General features: G+C 43.8%; 4 protein-coding genes across 4 annotated transcripts in view; 2 read left to right on the top strand and 2 right to left on the bottom strand.

The window, feature by feature from the left end:
* Positions 1–7: 7 nt before the first annotated feature.
* tmx2a (thioredoxin-related transmembrane protein 2a) lies at positions 8–4,246 on the bottom strand. Its single transcript, XM_084150372.1, has 7 exons — positions 4,158–4,246; positions 3,641–3,754; positions 2,592–2,668; positions 2,176–2,282; positions 1,974–2,039; positions 1,642–1,771; positions 8–1,524 (listed from the first exon to the last, which is right to left on the bottom strand). Exons 2-7 carry the CDS (start codon positions 3,720–3,722, stop codon positions 1,357–1,359), a joined length of 630 nt encoding a protein of 209 aa, XP_084006498.1. The 5' UTR covers positions 3,723–3,754; positions 4,158–4,246; the 3' UTR covers positions 8–1,356.
* pmf1 (polyamine modulated factor 1) lies at positions 4,007–6,011 on the top strand. Its single transcript, XM_084150374.1, has 5 exons — positions 4,007–4,798; positions 4,904–5,009; positions 5,101–5,201; positions 5,401–5,596; positions 5,751–6,011. Exons 1-5 carry the CDS (start codon positions 4,575–4,577, stop codon positions 5,826–5,828), a joined length of 705 nt encoding a protein of 234 aa, XP_084006500.1. The 5' UTR covers positions 4,007–4,574; the 3' UTR covers positions 5,829–6,011.
* Positions 6,012–6,146: 135 nt separating this feature from the next.
* On the top strand, positions 6,147–15,711 carry med19a (mediator complex subunit 19a). Its single transcript, XM_084150373.1, has 6 exons — positions 6,147–6,510; positions 6,990–7,112; positions 8,870–9,003; positions 11,197–11,293; positions 13,065–13,159; positions 15,303–15,711. Exons 1-6 carry the CDS (start codon positions 6,300–6,302, stop codon positions 15,366–15,368), a joined length of 726 nt encoding a protein of 241 aa, XP_084006499.1. The 5' UTR covers positions 6,147–6,299; the 3' UTR covers positions 15,369–15,711.
* Positions 15,712–15,970: 259 nt separating this feature from the next.
* The window catches only part of slc43a1a (solute carrier family 43 member 1a), a 32,265-nt gene continuing 28,144 nt past the window's right edge, over positions 15,971–20,091 (bottom strand). The window contains exons 9-13 of the mRNA XM_084149703.1: positions 19,903–20,087; positions 19,677–19,806; positions 19,495–19,568; positions 19,301–19,424; positions 15,971–19,191 (exon numbers count right to left, since the gene is read on the bottom strand). Of these exons, the coding sequence (XP_084005829.1) occupies positions 18,994–19,191; positions 19,301–19,424; positions 19,495–19,568; positions 19,677–19,806; positions 19,903–20,087 (711 nt within the window). The 3' untranslated portion in view covers positions 15,971–18,993. The remainder of the gene's footprint in view (positions 19,192–19,300; positions 19,425–19,494; positions 19,569–19,676; positions 19,807–19,902; positions 20,088–20,091) is intronic.

The raw sequence follows: 20,091 nt of genomic DNA, 5'->3' as shown, positions 1-20,091 counted from the left end.
GAGTATGGGAGGGGTCTGGGAGGATAAAAGTTTTATTTCACTTTTGGCAGAACAGATTATACCAACTGTCAGTTTGACTCCATACTTTGGTGTTTAAAATGTGACCCAAAAGGCATCAGAACATGAAAAAAACAAGTAAACAAACTCACTACAGTCACAGTAAAACTAATATGGATGAATGAGTGAGACGGCAGTGTAAGGCATTTTCACTTCAATAATTGAAGGCATCGATAATTGGGACGGTTAGATATTTTCGTTTAGATACTTTTGTGTATGTGGACACCCCTTCAAATTAGTGGATTTAGCTATTTCAGTGACATCCGTTGCTGACTGGTGTTAGAGCTGCCCTGGTCAATTGTAAGCGCTGATATTGTGAAGTGGAAACTTCTAGGAGCAACAACAGCTCAGCCGTCAAGTGGTAGGCCACACAAGTTCACAAAACGGGACCGCCGAGTGCTGAAGCGTGTAAAAATCGCCTGTTCTCGGTTGCAACACTCACTACTGAGTTCCAAACTTCCTCTGGAAGCAATGTCAGCACAAGAACTGTTCGTCTCCATGGCCAAGCAGCCGCACGCATGCCTAAGATCACCATGCACAATGCCAAGCGTCGGCTGGAGTGGTGTAAACCTCGCCGCCATTGGACTCTGGTGCAATGGAAACGCGCTCTCTGGAGTGATGAATCACGCTTCATCTGGCATTCCGACTGACAAATCTGGGTGTGGCGTATGCCAGGAGAACGCTACCTGCCCGAATGCATAGTGCCAACTGTAAAGTTTGTTGGAGGAGGAATAATGTTCTGGGGCTGTTTTTCATGTGAAGGGAAATCTTAACACTACAGGATACAATGACATTCTAGATGATTCTGTGCTTCCAACTTTGTGACAACAGTTTGGGGAAGCCCCTTTCCTGTTTCAGCATGACAATGCCCCCGTGCACAAAGCGAGGTCCATACAGGAATGGTTTGTCGAGATCGGTGTGGAAGAACTTGACTGGCCTGCACAGAGCCCTGAATTCAAGCAAGTCCCCGCAGCAATGTTCCAATATCTAGTGGAAAGCCTTCCCAGAAGAGTGGAGGCTGTTATAGCAGCAAAGGGGGGACCAACTCCAATTTTGATGCCCATGATTTTGGAATTAGATTTTCGACGAGCAGGTGTCCACATGCTTTTGGTCATGTAGTGAATCTCATTCTGTCCCTTTTTGTTGGCGTGCAGCAGCTTTGCCACGAGCCCGAGCTCTTGAATTAACGCGAATCCTGGTAGTCTGGTAATACAACCAGTGATAACCGAGAGACTGATTGTGTGACGACCAGTGAACTGTGTGCAGTAGAACAATCCAGTCCCTGTTGTCCCTTCGTCACTACTGGTCTTTCTTGCTCTCTGCTGTGGTGTCTGGTTCAGGTTGGGGCTCTTCGCTGCTCTCCTCTGGTAGTGAGGGGTTCTGGTCCTCTCCTTTCACACCACGACCCTTCTTTATCTTAGATGCCTCGAAGAGCTCGTTCAGGTTGAATTCACGGATTATGTTTTCCTAGACGTGAATGAGACACACGGTTATGTAAGTGGGGACCTAAAGCCATTTACACACTTCATCAAGTCACACACACACAAGCCCCCACACAGACCGAAGATTCCCCACAACACACACCTTGCTGAAAGTCCAGGACACAGCTTGACACTTATTGTCCACCATTGGACGTCTCATGACCTCCCGCCCTGACTGGAAAAGCACCAATGAAGGGAGCTGCTTGGCCAGAGGAAAGGTGCTAACCTTGTACCTGTAGAAAAATACATATTCAGTCAGCACACGTCAGAAAAAATTCAGGCTATGGAAATAAGCAATTCCTTATTGTCTTACATTTAGACAGACTGACATGCAGTCTAGTGTCTTTGAATGTAAATTAAAAAATGTCATGTGGCATTCTCATGAAAATATAGTTTGTCAGAGACACTTCCAATGTCAAAGAGGGAAAGTCTTACCTCTGAGCCACCTCTCCGTACTGCCCAGCTTCCATCTTCCCAAACCGCAGTCCAGTACAGTTATACCTGCAAAACCAAGGAGGAGAACAGGAGACAGCCATGTTTAGTTAACACAACAACATTAGAGACGTGTGTTTCACTGGGATAAGAGTAGAGGAGGGGGTAAATGTACACAGATAAAATGGAGAGGGAGAATACTAACTTGAGGGAGAGGTCGACAAAGACTGGGGCGAAGGACTGACACTCAGGAGCCCAGTTAGCATAGAACTCAACGACCCACGTCACGCGAGTATCATGATTCAGCTCTTCCTGTCCAATGGGATTAGACCAGATTACATTAGATTACCTAAATAGATCACTGGAACAGTAGTCTGGTTCCCAGGTGGGTGTCTTTTGCTACTAAAGGTACCATCATTAGCCTGGCAGGCAGGGTTACTAGAGCAGTAGAACATGGATTACTAACACTTAGCCTGTTGTAAATAAATAACATCTAATGCTCACTTACAGTCAGTAATATGGTTATGACAGTCAGCTAACTAGGATCAACAGTCTACAGTATGGTGTCTAATCTTCACACTCATGGCTGTCATGTCTCAAGGCTTGGATCACCACACTTACGTCTATGGTTTTTTCACTGAAGTACTTGATGTACTCTGGGCCCATGTAGAGTGGTGGTTTGCAGGTCATGACGAATGCTGGGATAGGATAGGAAACAGCAACATTCTTGGTATATGATACTGCAGAATAGATACTGAACAAAAATATAAATGCAACATGTAAAGTGTTGGTTTCATGAGCTGAAATAAAAAATCCCTGAAACTTTCCATACGCACAAAAAGCGTATTTCTCTCAAATGTTTTGCACAAATTTGTTTACATCGCTGTTAGTGAGTATTTCTCCTTTGCCAATATAATCCATCCACCCGACAGGCGTGGCATATCAAGAAGCTGATTAAACAGCATGATCATTACATAGGTGCACCTTGTGCTGGGGACAACAAAAGGCCACTTTAAAATGTGCAGTTTTGTCACACAACACAATGCCACAGATGTCTCAAGTTTTGAGGGAGCGTGCAATTGGCATGCTGACTGCAGGAATGTCCACCAGAGCTGTTGCCAGAGACTGTAACTTTAATTTCTCTACCATAAGCTGCCTCCAACGTCGTTTTAGAGAATTTGGCAGTACGTCCAATCGGCCTCACAACCGCAGATCACGTGTAACCATGGGTGGGCCTTGTGGGGTAAAACTCATTCTGATTGGCTGGGCCTGGCTCCCCAGTGGGTGGGCCTATGCCCTCCAAGGCCCACCCATAGCTGCACCCCTGCCCAGTCATGTGAAATCCATAGATTTGGGCCTAATTTATTTCAATTGACTGATTTCCTTATATGAACTGTACCTCAGTAAAATCTTAGAAATTGTTGCGTTTATATTTTTGTTCAGTATACTTGGTACTAACCCTAACTCCTAACCCATGCTGCCAAAATCACTCACAGAGCATATACACACTGGTTGGTTTCGACTAACAAAGTCAAAGTCCAACTCAAACCCTGAAGTATGCATTGTCTTGTCTTAACAAGGAGTCCAACAACTTCCTCTGGTCACTAGTTATAATGCATAATAACTGATAGCAGTGACATTAAGGGTAGTATGACAGTATGTCAGCTCACCAATACACAGTAGGAAGTAGAGGATGCCCAGTCTGATGTCCAGCCTGAAGAAGAGGATGACGTTGGCCACCTTAATGAACATAAACAGGTTCCCTGCATGCTGCTCTATGGTGACTGGAGAACGGGAGAAAGGTTAGGGTTCATGACAGACAAACAGAGAGAGAGGGGGGAGGGGGGAGGGAGACAACGGGGAGGAGTAGAGCAAGAGCAATAATAAAACTCAAGGATAGAAAAGGTTTTTTTATTTTTTTTATTTTACCTTTATTTAACTAGAAAAGTCAGTTAAGAACAAATTCTTATTTACAATGACGGCCTACACCGGCCAAACCCAGACGACGCTGGGCCAATTGTGTGCCGCCCTATGTTAGGACGAGTGAACGAAATAAACAGTGCCGTTACAATCTCCACTTCTCTCTGTAAGACAGGCCCCACAAGTATTGTAAAATACATATTTACAGTAACAACACACCCCAGAAGATTTAGCGCAACAGCGCTGCAACACTACCCTGATACTGACCCAGTCAAAGTCGCATGGGTTCCGGTCCTCCCGTTCAGTGTTCAGGTTTTCGCAAAGTCCCGGACACTTCTTAAGTATGAGGAACGCAGTGGACATCAATATAGACAAGATTGATGTCCATTTGAGGTAAGTGGTAAAAGAAAGCAATAACTCCGGTGATGAACCCCATGTTCCCGAAGCATGCAACAGAGAGAAGAGAAAGAAAGGGGTTTAAGGAAAGTGACAGCTGAAGCAGCAAAAACTCAACCAAAGATTGCGCAACGTGAATGAACGTGACATATGACACCTGTCTGCGCATGCGTACACGGACAAAGCAAAACAACTTTTTGTACATGTTGGCGTTCCGTAGACGGGCGTTTCTTGTAGGTTTCTAGCGCTTTGGCGGGTACCGTAAAAAATAAATAAACAAAGTTAGTCATGGAGGAAACAACTCAGGAGGAAATTTGCCACAAAGGTGCTAAAAGTTCAGAAGATAACGTAGAGGGTCAGTCTAATAATGCAACAGGAGATGTTTCGTCTCAGTCGTCGGGTCGTGGAAATGATTCTCATCGGTCAGACGGAGCCGAACCCCGGAGGAACAGGCTACTGCTGTTCAACAAAGTAATGGAGAAGAGCCTACAGAAGTTTATATCCGATGCAAGGTAAGTAGCTTGTGAATGATACATTTGGCTATATATTACGTTGAGCTGAACAATGTTGCACCCTTGGGAAACTAGACAGCTAAATTTGTCTGAATCTGTCGTCAGTTTTCACAGATTTGCCCACACGTTCCATCCGTTCTACAAGAAGAACCCACAGGTGACAGAGAACATCCACAAGCAGTTCATAGAAGACCTACAGAGGACTATACAGGTTGGTCACCATCCCTTAAGTACACTTCATATGAGGGAATGTTAGACTTTTGACATTTCTGACTGTGTGTGTATGTGTGGCACGTATACAGGATGACATTAATAAACTGATCGAAGAGGGGGAGCTACAGTGCAAACTGGATGAGCTGAACAAGCTAGAAGAAGCTGCTAAGAACAGCCAAGACACTGCATGGTTAGTCACTGTCTGCCACCAAAGAGGATGTTGGCCTCTTTGTTTGTGTCTGTATGCTGCCGTGCCTAGTGTCTTCCTCCATCTTGGATTGTCCTGTATGCCATTACATTAATTTATGTGTGTTCACCTTGTAAAATCTGACCTTAGATCAGTGTCCAGTGGCACTTCTGTTCACCCTACTCCTCCTCATGTCCCCCAGGCGTCCCAGTGGAGTGCCTGAGCAGGACCTGTGTAGTTTTGTGATGCCATACTACCTGAAGCAGGAGGCGTACCTGCGGAGGGAGCTGAAGAAGATTCTGGAGGAGAACGCTGTGCTGGCTCAGAGGGTGCTGGCGGGCAGGGAGGGCATCACTCAGACCGAACAGCGCATTGCAACAGCTGTGGACGAGTGGAAGGTGAGCAAGATAGAGATGGAGAATCACTGCATTGGGGGCACAGATCCTCTGAGCTATATATATGGAATGAATGAATGAGTCAGTGTCATTTTTGGCTTTGGTTTAGCAATATTGTGTTTTCACTGTTTCTTTCTCTTTCTTACTGCATCTCTAGGCACCTGCACAGACATCTGTTGGCGAGTTCCAAGCGCTCTCTTCCTCCCTCTACCCCCCTGCGACCTTTGATGTTTGACCCCTGACCCTGAGTAATCAACTGTTCTAAAGCAGAATGGATTTGTCCAATTTGAACCATAACTCTCACCCTGACGTGTTAACTGTGCATTTTTGTAATGAGTATACCAGTTCTCTTTTATTCCCGAGTCTGTGCTTTGCGCATTTTTTTATTAAATAAACTACAAATAAAAAAACGCAACACTAAAAACACATTTGCCTTCATTTAGTAGCTACAGTACATCATTCAAGTATACAATATTAACTTTTGAAACGCACACTTTTATAGCGGATGCCATTGTCAGTACAATTTATCCAGCCAATATATTGCTGGTATTACGGTACTTCGCCGATGGCGAATATGCCACAAAGAAGTCGAGACGAGTCAAGCTGTTGTCATACAATCGTTGCTATATGTGTACAAAACTAAACGTATAGGCGAGGAAATCGATGTCTTTTTTATTATTAAATATATGACATACTCGCAATAGACATGACGGAAATGTTTTCAACTCTGTATGGTCAAAATGAAGCTCAGGGACCTCCCGGATCATCGTCTCTGGGATTCGGACCGGGAAAGCCTCTGCCGCCAAACCAAGTCACGATGGCGGCTCAGATGCCACCTCAGCACGGGGATGAGGGGCCTGCTCTACGGAAGCCGGGAGCCATGAACGAACCTTTTTATTTACTGCGAGAACTACCAGGTAAAGTTAACATTTCAGTGTAGGCAGTACGTAATATGTTTATTCATACTTGAGTGGAGGATTATTATTCGCTAGTTCCTTATGATGTTTTCCAATAACATTATCTAACCTGTGCGCTAGCTGGTTACTAGTCCATTCAATAGACGGTAATGACGTGTAAAGGGGGGCAGGCTGTAAACTGGGTTTACAGGGGGGCGCGCTCCAGGACCGAGTTTGGGAAACCTTGCTCTAGAGCTAGCTGGTTACTGGCTAGTTAGCCCAGTGGGTAGTATATTAATTTATATAATAATATAATATGCCATTTAGCAGACGCTTTTATCCAAAGCGACTTACAGTCATGCGTGCATACATTTTTGTGTATGTGTGCCATAACAAGTTACTCACTCTGGACCGTTGTATGGGACATTGACCTCTGTATGGACTACTCTGGATCTTGTTACTGTATTGACAGTGTCCTTTCCTTTGTGTTTGCCCCTCAGTGGGCAATGAGCTGACGGGCAACACCAACCTCATCACCCATTACAACCTGGAACACGCCTACAACAAGTTCTGTGGCAAGAAGGTCAAGGAGAAGCTCAGCAACTTCCTGCCAGAGTTACCAGGTGAACTACACACTCAGCACAGTTACTCTGTTTACTGTGTGTGTGTTTGTGTGTGTGTCTGACCCGCCCGGCTGAGTATCCCCACACCTCACTCACTCGCCTCTTCTCCATCTCCTCTGTCTCTGTGTAATCAGTGTCTCCGTTTTCACTTCTCTTCTGTGCGGCAGGTAGCCTAGTGGAAACGGTACATTGATGATATTTTTGTTCTATGGAGGGGTGATTTAAAACTGCTCCAGGCGTTCCGTGCTTTTCCTAACTCTTGTTCTGAGCACCAGATTTACTATGCAATCTGACACACGTCAAATCAGTTTCCTTGATCTTCTGATTTTGTGTGAGGATAATGTTCTATACACTGATCTTTACAGATTTCGACCGAAATATGGCTGTGATGCAAAGAAAATTCAAGGAGAGGGGCTACAAAAATTGTCAGATTAATACTGCCATTGAGAAAATTCAAAACAAATCGATACTTGACCTCTTTCAGGGACAGTCTCGCAAAAATAATCATTCTTGCGTTCTAACTACACGCTATTCAAAGTGCTCTGAACAAATTAAGGGAATCGTTCACAAACATTGGCACATTCTAAGATCCGATGACAGTATTGGTAATGTGTTTTCAGACCCTCCATTGGTTGTATTCTCGCGGGGCAGAAACCTCAGAGATCAATTGGTAAATGTGGATTCACCACCCCTAAATATCCCTGCACAACGTCTATTTGCGCCTCTACCGGATGGAAACTACAAGTGTAACGGCTGCACTCAATGCAATGGCACTTACACATGTAGATCCTTTAAACACCCCCAAACAGGGAAACAGATCCCAATCAAAGGTGTTATTACGTGCTCCACTAAGGCAGTTATTTATCTTATAACTTGTCCTTGTGGTAAACATTATGTGGGTAAAACAAAGTGCGAATTAAAAGTAAGAATCTCGGAGCATCGTAGCACCATTAGGTGCAAAAACTCGACATACCCAGTCGCTGCCCACTTTTTGGAAGCAAACCACTCGATTTCGTCCCTACATTATATCGGCATCAAACATGTCACCCTCCCTAGGAGAGGGGGTGACCTCGACAACTTATTGTTAAAACAAGAGGCTGCCTGGATCTTTAATTTAAAGACTCTTGCTCCCTTTGGTCTCAACGTAGACTTTGATTTGAAGCCATTCTTGTGATTATTGTGATTTTGCTATTCATTGTAAATGTTTGTGGGCCTATGTAGCCAAGTTGTATCTATGATCGTATGCTATCCATGTTTTTTGGATGTTCTGTTTATCTGTGAATTAATCAATGCTATTAGGCCACACCCAGCCATGATTACAGACACCTGCGTGTGTCCTTTGACACTATATAAACTAGTGACCCGCAGTGTTTGTCATTATACCCTGATGAAGACAGCTTGTCTGTCGAAATGTTGGTTATTAGGATATTAAATTATTGCATCTGAGCTCCTAGAGTGTGCGGCTTTCCTTTTCTTTTCCAAGTGTTTTACTTCGTTAGCCAGCACCTCGTCTAAATAGGTGTGCGTTTCTTTCGCCTCTATATTAGCCTAGTGGTTAGAGCATTGGGCCAGTAACTGAAAGGTTGCTGGTTCAAATACCCGTAAAATCTGCCGATGTGCCCTTGAACAAAGCATTTAACCCTAATTTGCTCAAGGGGTGCCGTACTACTATAGCTGACCCTGTAAAACAATACATTTCACTGCACCTATCCAGTGTGTGAAAATATAACTTTTTTGGTTGTTTTGTTTTTCTCTAGGTATGATAGACTGTCCTGGTACCCAGGATGGCAGTTCGTTGCGCTCTCTGATAGAGAAGCCTCCAGTGTGTGGCAACTCCTTCAGCCCTCTGACCGGAGCCAGCCTCACCGGCTTCAGACTGCACACCGGACCTGTAATCACACACACACACACACACAGGGAGTAACTGATTACATAAAAACAAACCGTAATCTGTTACGTTACTAGGCAAACCATTTTTATAATACACTGCTAAAAAAAATAAAGGGAACACTTAAACAACACAATGTAACTCCAAGTCAATCACACTTCTGTGAAATCAAACTGTCCACTTAGGAAGCTACACTGATTGACAATACATTTCACATGCTGTTGTGCAAATGGAATAGACAACAGGTGGAAATTATAGGCAATTAGCAAGACACCCCCAATAAAGGACTGGTTTTGCAGGTGGTGACCACAGACCACTTCTCAGTTACTATGCTTCCGGGCTGATGTTTTGGTCACTTTTGAATGCTGGCGGTGCTTTCACTCTAGTGGTAGCATGAGACGGAGTCTACAACCCACACAAGTGGCTCAGGTAGTGCAGCTCATCCAGGATGCCACATCAATGCGAGCTGTGGCAAGAAGGTTTGCTGTGTCTGTCAGCATAGTGTCCAGAGCATGGAGGCGCTACCAGGAGACAGGCCAGTACATCAGGAGACGTGGAGGAGGCCGTAGGAGGGCAACAACCCAGCAGCAGGACTGCTACCTCCGCCTTTGTGCAAGGAGGAGCAGGAGGAGCACTGCCAGAGCCCTGCAAAATGACCTCCAGCAGGCCACAAATGTGCATGTGTCTGCTCAAACGGTCAGAAACAGACTCCATGAGGGTGGTATGAGGGCCGACGTCCACAGGTGGGGGTTGTGCTTACAGCCCAACACCGTGCAGGACGTTTGGCATTTGCCAGAGAACACCAAGATTGGCAAATTCGCCACTGGCACCCTGTGCTCTTCACAGATGAAAGCAGATTCACACTGAGCACATGTGACAGACGTGACAGAGTCTGGAGACGCCGTGGAGAACGTTCTGCTGCCTGCAACATCCTCCAGCATGACCGGTTTGGCGGTGGGTCAGTCATGGTGTGGGGTGGCATTTCTTTGGGGGGCCGCACAGCCCTCCATGTGCTCGCCAGAGGTAGCCTGACTGCCATTAGGTACCGAGATGAGCTCCTCAGACCCCTTGTGAGACCATATGCTGGTGCGGTTGGCCATGGGTTCCTCCTAATGCAAGACAATGCTAGACCTCATGTGGCTGGAGTGTGTCAGCAGTTCCTGCAAGAGGAAGGCATTGATGCTATGGACTGGCCCGCCCGTTCCCCAGACCTGAATCCAATTGAGCACATCTGGGACATCATGTCTCACTCCATCCACCAACGCCACGTTGCACCACAGACTGTCCAGGAGTTGGCGGATGCTTTAGTCCAGGTCTGGGAGGAGATCCCTCAGGAGACCATCCGCCACCTCATCAGGAGCATGCCCAGGTGTTGTAGGGAGGTCATACAGGCACATGGAGGCCACACACACTACTGAGCCTCATTTTGACTTGTTTTAAGGACATTACATCAAAGTTGGATCAGCCTGTAGTGTGGTTTTCCACTTTAATTTTGAGGGTGACTCCAAATCCAGACCTCCATGGGTTGATACATTTGATTTCCATTGATAATTTTTGTGTGATTTTGTTGTCAGCACATTCAACTATGTAAAGAAAAAAGTATTTAATAAGATTATTTCATTCATTCAGATCTAGGATGTATTATTTTAGTGTTCCCTTTATTTTTTTGAGCAGTGTATTACAGATACTTTTGAGAAACTAAATTACTTCTTGGACTACTTTTACATTCAGAAAGGATGTTTGCGAAAAAATACTTTCACACCTTTCTGTTTTCTCAGACATATTCAATTCATCATTGAAAAAATACGCAAGTTTAAGTTTGTTCCGCCTGAGTGAGTCTGGCCACAAGTCAGATACCACTATGATGAAACACCAAATGCGTTTGAAGGATCCTTTTTGTATTTTTCGAATACCTCTTAAGGGAAAAGTAATCAAAAAGTAACTACAAGTAATCTGATTACATTACTGAGTTTAGGTAATCCAAAAGTTACATTACTGATTACAAATTTGGACATGTAATTGGAATGGATTACATTTAGAAAGTAACCTACCCAACCCTGCACTCACACACCTTTCTTTGACCACAATGCTCACACATTCTAGGGAACTTTATTAATCAACATTAGGCCGTAAAATGTCTGTACTGCTAACGAAGATGTGAAGATGATATATACTCTCTGTGTGTTTGTGGTCTAGCTACCAGAGCAGTACAGACTGATGCACATCCAGCCCCCAAAGAAGAAGAGCAAAAACAAGCACAAACACCACCGACCACAGGATCCCATACCGCAAGGTAACACACACACACACACACACACACACACACACACACACAGATACAGATACAGTGCCTTGAAAAAGTATTCATCCCCCTTGGCTTTTTTCCTATTTTGTTGCATTACAACCTGTAATTTAAATTGATTTTTATTTGGATGTCATGTAATGGACATACACAAAATAGTCCAAATTGGTGAAGTGAAATGAAAAAAATAACTTATTTCAAAAATTCTAAAAAATAAATAACGGAAAAGTGGTGCATGCATATGTATTCACCCCCTTTGCTATGAAGCCCCTAAATAAGATCTGGTGCAACCAATTACCTTCAGAAGTCACATAATTAGTTAGATTGCACACAGGTGGACTTTATTTAAGTGTCACATGATCTGTCACATGATCTCAGTATATATACACCTGTTCTGAAAGGCCCCAGAGTCTGCAACACCACTAAGCAAGGGGCACCACCAAGCAAGCGGCACCATGAAGACCAAGGAGCTCTCCAAACAGGTCAGGGACAAAGTTGTGGAGAAGCACAGATCAGGGTTGGGTTATTTAAAAAATATCAGAAACTTTGAACATCCCACAGAGCACCATTAAATCCATTATTATAAAATGGAAAGAATATGGCACCACAACAAACCTGCCAAGAGAGGGCCGCCCACCAAAACTCACGGACCAGGCAAGGAGGGCATTAATCAGAGAGGCAACAAAGAGACCAAAGTCTGAAAAATGTATGCACTCACTAACTGTAAGTCGCTCTGGATAAGAGCATCTGCTAAATGACTAAAATGTAAATAACCCTGAAGGAGCTGCAAAGCTCCACAGCGGAGATTGGAGTATCTGTCCATAGGACCACTTTAAGCCGTACGCTCCACAGAGCTGGGCTTTACGGAAGAGTGGCCATAAAAAAAGCCATTGCTTAAAGAAAAGAATAAGCAAGTACGTTTGGTGTTCACCAAAAGCCATGTGGGAGACTCCCGAAACATATGGAAGAAGGTACTCTGGTCAGATGAGACTAAAATTGAGCTTTTTGGCCATCCAGGAAAACGCTATGTCTGCCGCAAACCCAACACCTCTCATCACCCCGAGAACACCATCCCCACAGTGAAGCATGATGGTGGCAACATCATGCTGTGGGGATGTTTTTCATCAGCAGGGACTGGGAAACTGGTCAGAATTGAAGGAATGATGGATACAGGGAAATTCTTAAGGGAAACCTGTTTCAGTCTTCCAGAGATTTCAGACTGGGACGGAGGTTCACCTTCCAGCAGGACAATGACCCTAAGCATACTGCTAAAGCAACACTTGAGTGGTTTAGGAGGAAACATTTAAATGTCTTTGAATGGCCTAGTCAAAGCCCAGACCTCAATCCAATTGAGAATATGTGGTATGACTTAAAGATTGCTGGACACCAGCGGAACCCATCCAACTTGAAGGAGCTGGAGCAGTTTTGCCTTAAAATGTGCCAAGCTTATAGAGACATACCCCGAGAGACTTGCAGCTGTTATTGCTGTATAAGGTGGCTCTACAAAGTATTGACTTTGGGGGGGTGAATAGTTATGCAGTTTTCTTGTCTTATTTCTTGTTTGTTTCACAAAAAAAATATGTTGCATCTTCAAAGTGGTAGGAATGTGTAAATCAAATTATACAACCCCCCCAAAAATCCATTTAAACTCCAGGTTGTAAGGCAACAAAATAGTAAAAATGCCAAGGGGGGTGAATACTTTCGCAAGGCACTGTACACCACCATCCAACATCCTTTGAAACCCTTCCTTGTGTTTTTACAGAAACCCCCTCAGACTCTGACCCCAAGAAGAAGAAGAAAAAGAGGGATGACGACCCCGACCGCAAGAAGAAAAAGAAGGACAAGAAAAAGAAGAAGGTAAGACTACTGTCCTGACCCTCTCTCCACCTCTTGCACTGACATTTGGATATAGGAGGCCCCTAACCTCGCCCCCGGGTTAATTGCGTGGAGCCTGGAAAAACAAGACTCAAATGTGGGAGTGACTAAATCAAAATATATACAGTGGGGAGAACAAGTATTTGATACACTGCCGATTTTGCAGGTTTTCCTACTTACAAAGCATGTAGAGGTCTGTACTTTTTATCATAGGTACACTTTAACTGTGAGAGACGGAATCTAAAACAGAAATCCAGAAAATCACATTGTATGATTTTTAAGTAATTAATTTGCATTTTATTGCATGACATAAGTATTTGATCACCTACCAACCAGTAAGAATTCCGGCTCTCACAGACCTGTTAGTTTTTCTTTAAGAAGCCCTCCTGTTCTCCACTCATTACCTGTATTAACTGCACCTGTTTGAACTCGTTACCTGTATAAAAGACACCTGTCCACACACTCAATCAAACAGACTCCAACCTCTCCACAATGGCCAAGACCAGAGAGCTGTGTAAGGACATCAGAGATACAATTGTAGACCTGCACAAGGCTGGGATGGGCTACAGGACAATAGGCAAGCAGCTTGGTGAGAAGGCAACAACTGTTGGCGCAATTATTAGAAAATGGAAGAAGTTCAAGATGACGGTCAATCACCCTCGGTCTGGGGCTCCATGCAAGATCTCACCTCGTGGGGCATCAATGATCATGAGGAAGGTGAGGGATCAGCCCAGAACTACACGGCAGGACCTGGTCAATGACCTGAAGAGAGCTGGGACCACAGTCTCAAAGAAAACCATTAGTAACACACTACGCCATCATGGATTAAAATCCTGCAGCGCACGCAAGGTCCCCCTGCTCAAGCCAGCGCATGTCCAGGCCCGTCTGAAGTTTGCCAATGACCATCTGGATGATCCAGAGGAGGAATGGGAGAAGGTCATGTGGTCTGATGAGACAAAAATAGAGCTTTTTGGTCTAAACTCCACTCGCCGTGTTTGGAGGAAGAAGAAGGATGAGTACAACCCCAAGAACACCATCCCAACCGTGAAGCATGGAGGTGGAAACATCATTCTTTGGGGATGCTTTTCTGCAAAGGGGACAGGACGACGGCACTGTATTGAGGGGAGGATGGATGGGGCCATGTATCGCGAGATCTTGGCCAACAACCTCCTTCCCTCAGTAAGAGCATTGAAGATGGGTCGTGGCTGGGTCTTCCAGCATGACAACAACCCGAAACACACAGCCAGGGCAACTAAGGAGTGGCTCCGTAAGAAGCATCTCAAGGTCCTGGAGTGGCCTAGCCAGTCTCCAGACCTGAACCCAATAGAACATCTTTGGAGGGAGCTGAAAGTCCGTATTGCCCAGCGACAGCCCCAAAACCTGAAGGATCTGGAGAAGGTCTGTATGGAGGAGTGGGCCAAAATCCCTGCTGCAGTGTGTGCAAACCTGGTCTAGACCTACAGGAAACGTATGATCTCTGTAATTGCAAACAAAGGTTTCTGTACCAAATATTAAGTTCTGCTTTTCTGATGTATCAAATACTTATGTCATGCAATAAAATGCAAATTAATTACTTAAAAATCATAGTGTGATATTCTGGATTTTTGTTTTTGATTCCGTCTCTCACAGTTGAAGTGTACCTATGATAAAAATTACAGACCTCTACATGCTTTGTAAGTAGGAAAACCTGCAAAATCGGCAGTGTATCAAATACTTGTTCTCCCCACTGTATTTGTCATTATTTGATCTTAGAAAATCACACGACTGCAAGCCGTGGCTCAGAAAATGTGGTGTGCTATTAAAATCATACATCAGAAACTAAATGGAGGCCAGCTACCTTTTGAGCTAGCTCACTTTGCTGGCTATACATCTAAATCTGTGTGGTCAACGTGTGTCGCACTTGTGGGGAAAACGAACTATACCAATATAAACGACAGAAGGGACAAATCTGCTGAAAAATGGCTTAAATCTCCATGTTGCATCAAACGAGTGCATACAGGGGGAATAAAAACAGTGGTACACAAGACGGCGGTAAGGGGTTAGGAGAGAGGTGATTGATTTAGAAGATGAAGCCAATGTCTATGGGTTGGGACTTTTTCTATATTGTTTGTGCCTCTTCTTGCAGAACCGCCACAGTCCGGACCACCCTGGCTTGGCTGGCTCTCAGCCCAACAGCAACAGCCTCCGATAGACCAGGCAGACACCGTGTGTGTGAGAGGGAGGAGCAGCGTGTGAGTGTGTTTGAAGAGAATCAGGAAATGTTTGTGAGAATGTATGCAGATACGAGAGATTATGCATGTGAGAGAGGGAAAGAAAAAATGTCTGTTTGTACAGGATGTGAGTTCGTGAGAAAGGTCAAGTGTGTGGGTGGCAGATTGGATGTGAGCATTGGAGAGTAATGTTGTTACAGGATGACAGACATAAGGTCACTGTGATGTTCTGACTGAGTGTAAATGATGAGTGTCCCTTTTTCATTTGGTTGGGATATTCTCTAACCACACATTATATTCCAATAAACTTTGGTTATTATTGTTCATGCTGAGTTGCTCCTCTTTCTGTTGTATGGGCTTCTCCTCTATGCCTGAAATGTTGCCTTTGGTGACCTGTTGTTTCAGTCTTGGGCATATGGTCTCATCCAGCTAAAGTGTGACTAGCAAAGTCGTAGTCAGGAATATGCAGCGGCATGTGTTTACAATCTGAAAACATCCATTCAACATTGAATTTATATATGACTATTCTGCCAAGTACTAACTTGGAAGATTGTCAGGAATATCAAAGCACACAGTCACAGGACAGTTTCCTACATATTTGTTTATTATTTATTTGATCAGACTTAAAGCTGGCTTTAGTCCCCAAATGAGACATGGCACAAAAAAATTGCATATCACTTCCGACACAACAAAGCTATAAAAGGAGCGAGATAGGGAGGGGATACAATACATTTCATAATTATGGCATATTAGCGACATGCCCCATGCCCCTGAGGAAAAGTGCTGTACACTTTAAACATAAAATAACCTATCTATTTCATATGGCTTTGCAGCCCATAGAAATAGAATGACTGGAATGGCTCACACATTATTTTTCTATGTTGTAGCCACCCTCAACATGGCTTTGGTTTCCCAGGTGATGTTTGGTACTGTCTGTCGCTGTGGTTTTACATTCAATTCTATGGCAGTGAGGTCAGGTACAAAAACCAACATATTTCGTCATAATATAGTAATGATTCACATCATTAACAGTTGCATAATAGAAAAGCATCAGACTATTTATATAGAGAAATTTAAAGTGACTTTTAACATTAAAGACAGTGTTGTTACACATCTCTTTGGTGACGTCTATGTACAGTGGAGCATTACACCAGAAGCATTTGCATAAGAGAAAAAAACCTTGTCCTTGGGAACACCTTCCTAAAATTGAGTTGCACTGCCCCCTTTTTCCCTCCGAACAGCCTCAATTCGTCAGGGCATGGAATCTACAAGGTGTCGCAAGCATTCCACAGGGATGCTGGCCCATGTTGACTCCAATGCTTCCCACAGTTGTGTCAAGTTGGCTGGATGTCCTTTGGGTGGTGGACCATTCTTGATTCACACAGGTGCACAACTGAGTAAGAGGACAAATACATTAGAGTGTCTAGTTTGAGAAACAGACGCCTCAAAGGTCCTCAACTGGCAGCTTCATTAAATAGTACCCGCAAAACACCAGTCTCAACGTCAACAGTGAAGAGGTGACTCTGGGATGCTCTTGCTCAGTTGTGCACCAGGGCCTCCCACTCCTCTTTCTATTCTGGTTAGAGACAGTTTGTGCTGTTCTGTGAAGGGAGTATTACACAGTGTTGTACGAGATCTTCAGTTTCTTGGCAATTTCTCGTATGGAATAGCCTTCATTTCTCAGAACAAGAATAGACTAACGAGTTTCAGAAGAAAGTTCTTTGTCTCTGGCCATTTTGAGCCTGTAATCGAACCCACAATTGCTGATGCTCCAGATACTCAACTAGTCTCAAGAAGGCCAGTTTTATTGCTTCTTTAATCAGCACAACAGTTTTCCGCTGTGCTAACATAATTGTAAAAGGGTTGTCTAATGATCAATTAGCCTTTTAAAATGATAAACTTGGATTAGCAAACACAACGTGCCATTGGAACACAGGACTGATGGTTGCTGATAATGGGCCTCTGTATGCCTATGTAGATATTCCATTAAAAATCAGCCATTTCCAGCTACCATAGCCATTTACAACATTAACAATGTCTACACTGTATTTCTGATCGACTTGATGTTATTTTAATGGACAAAAAAAGTGCTTTTCTTTTGAAAACAAGGACATTTCTAAGTGACCCCAAACCTTTGAATGGTAGTGTATATGTAGTAAATATATATTGTTTTACACACACAAGTTAATTCCTGGTCACAAAGCTGTAAAAGTATTAGACACATTGGATACATTACCAATGTATGTGTCTACTTTTGAAAATCGGTCTCACCTTTCGGTGTCATGTGAAGTGTCACACCATTTCATGTTTTCCTATTTAAAAACAAAATCCTAAAATGAGAGTTCAGTGGAGAATGACCAATTGGCTCTACTTCATAAATCTTTAAACAATCTATGCATAGAATATCTACGCTGTCTTGTCTGTACATTTTTATATTGTTTGGAAAATTAAAAATAATCGTACCAAAAATGAAAAATCGACGTATTACATGGTTAATGGGTGATAAATTGACCAATGAAAAGACAAATCTACACACACAGTACACTCACACAGATGGGTCTTGGTTGTAGAGAGACGGTTAAGGGAATAGAAGAGGTAGTTAGTGTCTCTACAGTCAGCCAGTCTGTGAAAGAGAGTGCTTAAGAGCCAGCACATGCACATGTGTGTGTCTGTATGTATGTATGTTTGTTTATGCGATATTAAGATAAATGTTCTGAGAAAAATATGATTGTAATACAAACGTCAATGGCATAATATTTGGTATAACAAATTGTAGCATTCTTCCTGGCTGGATGTCTGATTTCACCCAAGTGTCATAGTACAACCTATCACGACCTTATAACTATGCTATTCACACTTTATTACATGTCATTTTGATACCTATTTTGTCTATGACACGCAGCGTATTTGATTAACAGAAACAGAAACACTATCATTGTTTTGTTTCAGTAGAAGCTGCACAATTCATATCTGAATATCATTCTTTGGTGTTGTGTTTTCTTTGTCAGCATGGATTGAGTAATATTAAAGGAGTAACATGCCACTGAAGGGTTTTTCATGTACCATAGAAGTCTTGGCTTAGCCACACCGCCATATGAGGGTCTGTCTGCTTGTGACCAGTGAAATGTGATTTGGATATTCTGAACTGAACAAAATAATGATGACAACTTATCCTTATCTAGACATTCCAATTCAAGCAACTCCATTGACTAGTATCTAACTTAAAGTCATGAAATGTTAGTTGATCATGGTTCGAAGTTCTATGGCTTAGGGCTCTATTCAATCTGCATCGCTGAAGCGATACAAATGTAAAGGTCATTTCCGATTAAGCTGACATATGCAGTGTTTACCGTGAATGCAGTTTCCGCCAACGCGGGAACATTGCCATAAAATTTTGATTGGGCTTTAGCGCTGAACTTCCGCGATACCAATTGAATAAAGCCCTAAAGCAACAAAAACAGCAACGGCAATAATGCTAACAATGCAACAACAAAAAATGTTTACTTGGTGACGATATTGTGGTTACTGATTTGGTGGATACCATGGACATTGACACAAATAATCCTACAGTTCCCAAAATCCTTAGCATTGCTCCAGAACCACTTCCTATGCTTCCTGGATGCTGTGACCATTGCTACGGTGTTTGAGGCCGTTGGTCTCTGAGTGGTTGAGAGCCTCTCTCTCCTGGCCAGTGGCATTCTTGTCCTGAGCCTCCTTCTCCTGGATCAGGTGTCTGCGATGGTAGAACAGGTATACAGGCAACAAAAAGCCAGCCAATGAGAAGAGGACCATGCCCAGGTTGATCTGATGCGGGGACAAAGATATGGGAATTTAGACAACAAGTCAGGGGTTACAAAGTCTTGTACAGTATGGGTAACTGCACTGGAAAACTGAGCGTGTGTGTGTGTCTCACCCAGTAGGGGTCTCCGTGCAGGGATCCCACCATGACGACGAAGAGGGGCTGCTGCAGCAGGGCGATCACAGCACTGATCATCGACTGCAGCCCAATCAGAGTTCCAAATTGGTTAGAGGGGTACCTGTGAGAGAATGGGCAATTATTTCTCAAGTCAATTTCTGTATGTAAAGATGAGGAAGTTGAGTACTTACACAGCAGCATACAGGCCGCCACAGCAGGAGTGGATGAACCCTCTGACCACGGTGTGGAGGATGAAGGTCAGGATCTACAGAGAGAGGGAAGGAGTGTGTTGACATTTGGATGTGGGGAGGGTGTATGTGCATTTGTGTGTGTTTGTTAACGAACGAACGAGCGAAAATGTGTGTGTGTGTACCTGGAGCGGCAGGTTGTCTATCAGACAGCACACTCCGAACAACAGCAGAAGCAGATTGGTGAATATGAAGGCTCTCATGGCATTAGTGATTTTCTGGATCTTTTTGTCTCTAGTTGGCCCGTCTGCTGGTCTGTGTGGGTTTGGACAGGGACAATGAGATAAGACATCCACCTCACCTCTTACTTCCATTCAGCTCACCCCGCCCCCCTCTCTCTCTTTCTCACACCTCTTCTCTGTCTCTGTGTCTTTTCTGGTCTCATCCACACACTCCTTCATCCTCCAGTCCATGATGTAGCCAATCAGAGGACAGGTGACCAGGCAGAGCAGCTGCAGGGTGCCGAAGATGGACGAGTAGAAACTCACTGGAGAGAGACACACATTTAGACACTGTGAGAAAGACCTAGCGGTAGGATTT

This window comes from Coregonus lavaretus (genome assembly GCF_964263955.1).
Source record: "Coregonus lavaretus genome assembly, chromosome: 32".
Classification (NCBI taxonomy): domain Eukaryota; kingdom Metazoa; phylum Chordata; class Actinopteri; order Salmoniformes; family Salmonidae; genus Coregonus; species Coregonus lavaretus.
Note: the sequence above shows the minus strand (reverse complement) of the source record. Positions and strands in the feature narration are given on the sequence as shown.

Excerpts from the sequence above, each read along its gene's own strand:
- tmx2a (XM_084150372.1), bottom strand. The coding sequence starts at position 3,722 with ATGTTCATTAAGGTGGCCAACGTCATCCTCTTCTTCAGGCTGGACATC. Across the intron at positions 2,669-3,640 it reads CTACTTCCTACTGTGTATTG|CATTCGTCATGACCTGCAAA; the intron begins GTGAGCTGACAT and ends ATCCTATCCCAG. Across the intron at positions 1,525-1,641 it reads TGTCCTGGACTTTCAGCAAG|GAAAACATAATCCGTGAATT; the intron begins GTGTGTGTTGTG and ends ATTCACGTCTAG.
- pmf1 (XM_084150374.1), top strand. The coding sequence starts at position 4,575 with ATGGAGGAAACAACTCAGGAGGAAATTTGCCACAAAGGTGCTAAAAGT. Across the intron at positions 5,202-5,400 it reads AACAGCCAAGACACTGCATG|GCGTCCCAGTGGAGTGCCTG; the intron begins GTTAGTCACTGT and ends CATGTCCCCCAG. Across the intron at positions 5,597-5,750 it reads CAGCTGTGGACGAGTGGAAG|GCACCTGCACAGACATCTGT; the intron begins GTGAGCAAGATA and ends CTGCATCTCTAG.
- med19a (XM_084150373.1), top strand. The coding sequence starts at position 6,300 with ATGACGGAAATGTTTTCAACTCTGTATGGTCAAAATGAAGCTCAGGGA. Across the intron at positions 9,004-11,196 it reads TCAGACTGCACACCGGACCT|CTACCAGAGCAGTACAGACT; the intron begins GTAATCACACAC and ends TTTGTGGTCTAG. Across the intron at positions 11,294-13,064 it reads ACAGGATCCCATACCGCAAG|AAACCCCCTCAGACTCTGAC; the intron begins GTAACACACACA and ends GTGTTTTTACAG.